Source organism: Mandrillus leucophaeus, unplaced genomic scaffold, assembly GCF_000951045.1.
Source record: "Mandrillus leucophaeus isolate KB7577 unplaced genomic scaffold, Mleu.le_1.0 Scaffold16, whole genome shotgun sequence".
Taxonomy (NCBI): Eukaryota; Metazoa; Chordata; class Mammalia; order Primates; family Cercopithecidae; genus Mandrillus; species Mandrillus leucophaeus.
In genome coordinates, this window is record NW_012101587.1 from 1,167,804 (window position 1) to 1,176,558 (window position 8,755).

Genomic DNA, 8,755 nt, shown 5'->3' on the forward strand with positions numbered 1-8,755 from the left:
GTCTATAATGTCCAATAATAACTGCATTGTTTATCTTTGAGATAATATGCTTTAACAGTACCCACCTCTTGAATTACCAGTAGGATTTTTAAGAATCCCAAATATAAAGTGTCTGGGTTGCAAAATTTTTCTTGATGGTTCCATACCTAACATTTCAAGTAGGCTGAAGCTGTGCAGTTCTGCAGACCTGCCAGCTGTATTTCTTGGTGGTATGTGATGCTCTGTTACTAAAAATCACCAAGAAAAACAAACAAGGGTGAGAGGCTTATGTGCAAAACCTTCCTTAAACGATCTCAGTGTGTGGGGAAGTCTTTCTGCACTTTTTAATTGTGTATTCATAAGACTGTCACCATTTGACATGGAAAATGTTTTTCTAGGCCTGCTCGTGCTGCTGCAGCAGCGTGAGGGTGGGCGGGCACGTTTTTTCTGGGTAAATTAAGGTCACAACGGGAGCTGTTCTTAAACCGTCCTTGATACGGCAAAGAGAAAAAAAATCAAACAGAAACATTTTGCATTATACATATAATTAAAAGATCTTGTGAGTTATAAAAATGATTTTATCATTTAGATATTTTTATCCCTATTTGTAAAAAGGTATTGGTATTAAAATTCAGATGTCCTTTAAGTTAAGCTAGAAAGAACGAAATGGAAATTAGTCACACCTAAAATAACCACGAGGAATGAAGGAAATAATTTACACTTTTCTGTAAAAATTCTAGTTTATAGATCATTCTGTAATTTAAAATACGTGCATCATACCAACATAGAAAGTATTACCCATTTCCCATGTTCACAAATAATCACATTTGGAACAACTGTAATCAGACATTTATTTCCACGTTTGAATCATATACAGTGAGCGATTCATACCAATATGAACAAGTCCTTGCATCTTTCGCTGCAGGGCATGGCCTATGCACCATTTGTTTTTCATTTACTGATGTAAAGAACTTTGGACAGAACAGAACACAAACGTAATCTGACACCGTGACATCTCTTCTTCCTCTTGTCTCGCTGGCTTTCCGATTTTCCCACAGCGTTATCCAAGCTCCCCGAAAGGCAAGTATTCGCTAGGAATGGTCTGTCCAAATGACAATCTATGATACTTCCAACGAAAACAGGCCAAAGATGCAGACCGTGGTAGAAATCAGGACAGTAACACCAATGTTCATAGTTTAGGCTCTCTGATATTCTACTAAGGAATAACAAGAAAAAAAAAACACATTGTTTTCAATTGCATACTCTTTTGAATATATAATGCTGTAATGAGGGGCTGTGTGTACTTGTGTGCAGGACTCATGGAAAAATCAAATATGTTTCTAACGTCCCTTATCTAACAGAATATGCAGTACGCATCAGTTCACAGCTTGATTTTATTTTACCAAGTATAGTTGCATTTTTAACATCAATAAGTTCAATGGCTTTTTCATTTAAAAAAAGATACAAATACATTTTTCATGATCCAAAAATGATTCCGTGTAGTAGTTTCTTTAGCAAAGTTACTTGTAATTGATTTTTCATATCTATGGGAGAATATTTTTAGGTAATGACTCATATTTTCTCTCTATATAATAAATACCATCAATTTTTTTCATGATTATTTTTGGGTAAAGAGAAAGATGTACATTAGTGGTAGTTCTTAAAAAAAAAACATGGAAGTTTGAAAAGAACTGAAAAGGATTTGAATATCGTCAAATTCTACCCTTTTCCTACAGATAGGAAAGCAGCTTTTACATGGCACAGAGTGAGAACCTTCTCCACGCCGGGCCCCCTCCCCGGGCCCCAGTGTGGATTGTACCAGCCAGGACAATGCAGAGAGGACAAGGTCACGCCCCAAGCCTTGCTTGGTACAGAAATGCTGAAAAGAGAATGGCCAAAAAAAAAAAAAAAAAAAAAAAAGCCTCTATTGTCATTTCATTTTAAAGTTTTCACTTCATAAAGAATACTGAGAATTAATGCCCAATATTTCCTTCTTACATGAAAAAGGGGAATGTCACTTCCTTCCCATGTTATATAGAATATTTTGTAGATCAAGTTTTAACATAGCTAAAAAGCAGCAAACAGGTCTGCCGGATAAACGTTTCATGTCCTCTTTTTTTTCAGTGAAGCACTGTGTCGTAAGAAACTTTCAAAGGAATAAACAGGTACTGTCTGCCTGTCTCAGTAATTAGCAAACGAGCACAAGGTGGTAACACAGAGGCCTGAACACGGGGCCCTCAGGTTGGCAGTGAGCTGGCGGGTGACAAGCTGGGCGAGAATGAAACACGTGCAGCACCGTCTCCGGCTTCACGCGTGCACCAGAAGAGGGACGAGAGGTTTGGGCGTCTGCGGCGTCACAAACCACCACAGTGAATACAGTGATTTGAAACTGGTTGGGCTGGAAACATGCATGCAGCCTAGTGATAAAGAAATGGCCCTGATGTTCACCGGGGCTTCGTAAAACACAAGATGGGGACCGGGCAGTGCCTGCCAAAGGCAGAGGAAAAGCAGGTAGGGGCTCCCATGCCTCCAAACTTCCACGGGGCCAAAATTAAACAGCAAGAGCTGGAAGACAATTGCTTTTTAGCCCTTTAGCAGTACTTATTAATTAGCTTAAATGTTAATGTTTCCTGTAATGAACTTAGAAATGTATTTAAATAATTTTTAGGGATTGTTGGCATTTATGATTCTTTGATACACAGTTTACATCACCATAGTTGGCATCAGAAAGCAGTAAACACCCAGGCTTGCCAAGCCTAACATCTCTGACCTTACCTCTGGAAATATTTTTAAAATACAAGAAGTAAATCCCTTTTCTCCTGCATTTTAGTTTATGTTAATTACTTTAGATGGCTGTACATTTTTTTGCTAATTCCTTACTTTAAAAAAATTGAATTTACGATCTCATTTAGTCAGTTTACATTTTATACTTTCTATTCTAACATTGAAATCAACATGGTTTGATTTCTAAGGCTTACGATATCTGCTGGAAGGTTGGCCTGGATTGGTTAGTTTAGTGGTTAGTACCTTTATCATTCGTTAAAAGCCACCTGGTACTTCCCAGGTAAAAATCACTGTAGCTTTTAGGTTGTCAGTAGTTATTCTTTTTAAAAATAAAAATAATAAAAAAAGAAGAAATTGATTACATATCTTGAAATCCAGGAGCTATAAAATCATTCGTATTAAATGTTATCAGTGAGGTAAAGCTGATTTTAAATTAAGGACGTTCTCCATCTGGAATTAAGCTGTGTGGAGCCACCATCCATGAACTCACAAAGCTGCTGCTGCTGCCACACTGTGGGCACCGCCCCACCCACTCCTATCCTGTCCTGTGATTAGATGCACATCTATGTGTTCAAGCAACCTGAAAAGCTGGCATTTTCACTTCATGCTGATGACAGGAAGGCAATTCTGAGCGGTCATTTTCGGGCACTGCGGAGTCTCTGATATGCAGGAATTTTCTACCACATCTTCTTCCATCATAGATGTAAAAAGAACCCGCAACTAGGAGGCCGAATTTTTATTTTGGAAAAAAGCACAAAGTAAAAATTTCAAGACCAATCAAGATGCACCGAGACGCTGCTTAAATCTAAGCTGCCAACGTGTGTTGACGTCCCTGGTGGAAATACCACGGACACACACCCACCACAAATGACCTCCTCAAATTCCACTTTCTCCATTAGGGAAATCAAGGAACGCAACTCAGAAGTAACATTACATCCTGCATTTTATTCAATTCCATGTGACAAAAATAGTAACCTAGACTAAGACATCCATTTCAATCAGTAGATGTGTCAAGCCACAAGATTTAATAATAAAAAATATTGGGTCTAGGTAACAATCCCCAGCTGCTCAGAGAGGCCCCAGCCCCGCATGGCATTACAGTATAAAAATAGCGTCTCTCTTGACCATGCAGAGGGACGGCCTAGCCCTGCACACAGGAGGGCCAGTCTCACCGTACCTTCATGAGCCATCTTATTTACAACACTTTACATTTCTCTTTAGTTATATACACATCCATTTGGGAGAAGAGAGGACACTATGTGGTACCAAATACTAACCAAAAAACAAACGAACAAAAAACCACACACACACACCAGAAAGGACACCGATAAATAGTGAACACATTCAACTGCTGAAACACAGCGACCTCAAGCCACCTCAGTTTTCTCTGCCTAATGCTTGAGACACCCCGAGCCCTCATCCCGTGAGAAGAGGGGGCACGGTGGGGCCAAGTTACATCTCATCACCGTGGAAAACAGAGCTGTAGAGTTCAGTGTTCATTTCCAATAGAAATAAACAGCTAATGAGTCTTTGATACTCTTTTTGTTCAGTGACACGCTGGCACACACAGCCCATCCTCTCACAATGATTGTTGTTGCTGCTGTGGTTGTTAGGAGAAGATCGTTTTATTTTTCTGTCTCAACCGAGAAGACGTCACTGTCCGGGCATGCAACTCCTCGCACTGTTACCCAGCTGACAGAGCATCTCTTGAACCATTTTGTTGTTGGAAGTTCACAGTGTCAGACGCCAGCACGCTTGCAACGCACAAAAATGAGGTAGTTCACACGACGCCGTGTTTGCGCTGCCTCGGCCGCCCCTGCCTCCCGGGCCCTCCCGGCTGGATGCAGCTCAGCCATCAGCGCCAGACTGTGTTCTGAAAAATCAGAGGACACTGTGCTTTGCTTTCATCTGAGAAGATAATAAATAAATCAGGAACTCGGAAAATTTCAAAGTCATGACTGATTGTACTGCCTGATACTTGCCACTTCTCTTGGGTTTACTGTCCACGTGACCAGTGCCACCAGGCAGCCACAGTCTTGTCTGTGGGTGAGAGAGAGACAGACAGACCCGCTTACGGGAAAATCAGACCTGCAAAAGGTTCTCCTAGTTCCTCTCTGGCGTGTACTGACGTCACAGTCCTAGGAGGAATTCACCAAGGTTTCATTAGGGGGTGGTCACAGTTTTTAAATGGGCTTTGTGTTTGTAGAAAAGTTAAATAAATCATTTTAACTCAAGAAACGGCAGGCCCTATTTTCTGAGGAGCTGACAAGTCTTGGTGGCTTTTCTTTTTAAGTGGCATAGATTTCTAATATTGTTTGACCATAAGACAAAACAAGAAACTGTAACAGTTTTCCCATTTTCCTTAAATTGAAGTACTATTTATAAAATACATCTTTTTAAATTTTCAAATTATAGACAAACCTCCCTAATACAAAATACTAAAAGTGCAATAGTATAAATTAAGAGTTTGCAACCACATTATACAAACATTACCTTTTTATTGTACAGCTTTGATAATGTGAAATATTTTCTCACAACTGTTTATAATGTTGTGAGTCATTTACGGTGATGTTTGTCTGTAACTCGTTCCCCAGTCATTGGGCTACAGACCACACTAGAAAACAACAGTCCACATAGCAGCTACAAACATTTAAATTTAAAAAAACAAAACAAACAAACAAACAAACAAACAAAAGGCTTATTACTGACAGGTACTCGCACATGAAAAGCATGCTATCTTTCCCAACAGAACTTCACAATTTTGCCTGCATTGAAATAATCCACTTATTTATAGTAAAACAAATCTTGCTTAAAAAAAAAAAATCACATAGCCAGATGTATTCTGCAGTACAAAAGCTTCGTTTAAGGTCGGGGCTATTATATTGTCTGTTACCCGCATAATCTTAACATTATAAATACTACCGACGAAGATAGTGTCATGATACACAGCATTGGGAGTACTAAACCACGTCTTTAACATGAAGAGTTCTAAAAAAACATCGTTCAAGTGTCTAACTAATTCAAACGAAACCATCAAATGAGTTTCACTGGAATACCGCGGGGGACCCCTTTCTCCCTCGTAGAGATTATTGGGTTTCAGGAGAAAGGAAGTGGACATGGTCTGAGCTCTTTCTGTTCCTAAGGCGGTTTTCCAAGCACTTTTTTTTGACGGAAACTTATGTAAAAGGTTGCAGAGTTCTCAAGAACAGTCAGGCTTGTTGTTGAAGGGGGCGCCATGCAGCACTTACAAGACCACCTCTCAGCAGTCGCACAAAGTGTTTTCTGCTATGGGTGAAAGTGTAATGAGAACCGAGGCAAGGAAGGTCAGAGGCCTGGCGCTCCAACTTCAAAACGTGGGCCTGGGCAGGGCAGATGAGCGAGTCACTGGCTAGTTGATACCAATCTCCTTGTTGTCCTCGATAAACCGTGTGAATGGGCGGCTGGCTGCTGTTTCTGAGCTTGCTTTGTCCAAGCTGACGATGGGTGGGCTACTGCCGGTACGCGCTTTGTCCATCCCACTGGCCATGGTGCCCAGAGGCGGGAGGGCGCTGCCCCCGAGACTCACGGGGAGCTGGGGGATGCCTCCGTTCTGGATGACGGAGATCTCGTTGTTCTTCATGGCGAGCCCGTTCGTGATGGCTGCAGCATACTGGTTCCAAAAACTGGGGTCCACGTTCATTGCCCGAGCCGCCAGGTCCTTCTGGAACATTTCAGAGAACTTCAGGGCATCGCCCCCTAGGAGAGCCATGGGGTTCTCCACAGACAGGCGGCGGCCGCGTCTCGCGGGGGCGTTATTCCACATGTGTGTCCCCATGTGCACCTGCGCGAGACACGGAGACAGCCCACGAGTAAGCGCCCAGACACGGAGGCAGAGCTGCTCCGCGTTCACTGCAGCAGACAGAGGTCTACCCCGCTCCCAAGCGCGACTTAGGGACAACAAAACACAGGTGGACTTTTCTGGGCACTTCATATTTCTACACGCAAACATCTTGTTTTATTGAATATAATAAGCAAAACCAACAAATATAAATTAATGAATGCGGTCTTTCAGTAGACAAACTTTAATTTTCTCCTAAGGTGTAAAGCCCACATGGCCACCCAGAGAACGTTCTGGAGCTCGAAGGGTCCAGGTCTTGCCCCTTCACTTGCCCAAGCCCTGGCTCCCTTCATGGCCTCCACCGTCCCCCACTTCACATCCTCTGCCGCTGGGACTGTCTGACTGTGCCTCTCTTCTCTTGCTTTCTCTCAAACGAGAAAACATTAATTCTAGAACATCCCAGGGCCACCTGCAGCCAGCAGGCCCTTGGGGCAGTTCTTATCCAGCCCACACACGCCGGGTAGAAACCACAGGCATCGATCTTTGGGCTGTCTGAAGAGGCTGCCGGAACCCAGACAGGCTGGCTTTGCAAACGAGGACTTCACAGAGGACAGAAAGCAGCCATCAGCCAAGACGGTACAAGGCACGGGCCTGAGCCACCCAGTACTCGTCACACCCCCTCTCTACCACTGCTGCTGCGATCTCAGCACAGCGCTGGCTCCTCTGCCCCACGCCAGGAGTTTCTCACCCTCCTGTGGGCCCTCTTGGCAGCCACAAGGACAGAACGACAGGGCCTGTTGAGTGACCTCGCCTTGGTATTGCTTGTTTTACATGTGAGGTTTAAAACCAAGTTTATTTTCGATCAGATTCAAGAGGGCTTCAGGCCCTAGACCTGTCCCCCAAGTTGCAAAGTGAGTGTTCTCACCCCTAACCAATGCCTAACCTGGCTGAAGCCATCAGAGGCCCAGCTGCATGTGTCCCTGGGGAGAGGCCCAGGCTCCTGTTCCTCCTGCAGCCGATTAACAGCATGTAGCCTAAGTGTGTGTGCACAGGGACACACACACATGCCAGACACCACACACACGACATGCCCATTTGGACACGCACATTATACACGTATGGATACATTACACACCCACACATGGGGCACCTACACATGCATACTCATACACAACCCATACCCACATGCATGCACATAGGTACACCGCTCAGCCACACGCACACCCGACACACACACATCACACCCTACAACACACACACCACGCACATGCATGCACGCACACCCACACCCACACGTGTGGCATCTCATCCCCCTGGCCAGAACAGGAGCAGGACCTCGGTCGCTGTGTCCGCGCCAGGTGATGGAGGAAGCCACGGCGGCTCGGCGCACCGCAGCCGGGGCTGGAGCCTGCCATGCTCTTACCTTGAGGTTGCCCTTGGTGGTGAAGGCCCGGCCGCAGATGGTGCAACCGAACGGCTTCTCGCCGGTGTGCGTGCGCTCGTGGATCTGCAGGGCACTGGCCGAGGAGAAGGTCTTCCCGCACGACTGGCAGTTGTGCTGCTTGGGCGTCCGGCGCGGCGGGGGGGCCAGCATGGGCGTCAGGCCCGGGCCCATCACTGTCTGAGGCCCGGCGGGGACCTGGACGCCCGCGGGCAGCGGGGGACCCTCGCCCAGCGCCATGGCCTTGCCGTGACCGTTCACTTCCACTTTGATCATGGTGGGTGCGGCGCTGGAGATCAGGCTAGGAGTGCTTTGGCTGGGACCTAGAGCAAAGTTGGGGTCAAATAACTGAGAAGGCAGCTCTTTCAATCTGTGCGTCAGTAAGTGCTGTTTTAAATTACCCATAGTGGAGCACCCTCGCCTGCAGAGCGCGCAGACGAACGGCCGCTCCTTAGTATGGCTGCGGTAGTGGATTTCCAACGCGCTCTTGCAAGCAAAAGGCTTGCCACAGACACCACACACAGTGCTGGGACACTTACCCCGCTCCCTGTTCAGGAACAGCAGGCTGAAGGGCGCCTCCTCCTTGATGCCCGCGCGGCCGGGGGCGCCTCCACTGCCTGGGGCCTGTCTCTTATACACATCTACTCCAGCACGCTTGCAACGCACGAAAATGAGGTAGTTCACACGACGCCGTGTTTGCGCTGCCTCGGCCGCCCCTGCCTCCCGGGCCCTCC

At 45.5% G+C, this 8,755-nt stretch overlaps 1 protein-coding gene across 1 annotated transcript in view; it reads right to left on the reverse strand.

Annotated features, from left to right (window-relative positions):
* Positions 1-5,850: 5,850 nt before the first annotated feature.
* Positions 5,851-8,755, reverse strand: part of SALL3 (spalt-like transcription factor 3) — a gene marked incomplete at its 5' end in the record, with an annotated part of 13,574 nt that continues 10,669 nt past the window's right edge. The window contains 3 exons of the mRNA XM_011975904.1: positions 5,851-6,583; positions 8,004-8,344; positions 8,561-8,751. Coding sequence (XP_011831294.1) covers positions 6,152-6,583; positions 8,004-8,344; positions 8,561-8,751 — 964 coding nt within the window. The remainder of the gene's footprint in view (positions 6,584-8,003; positions 8,345-8,560; positions 8,752-8,755) is intronic.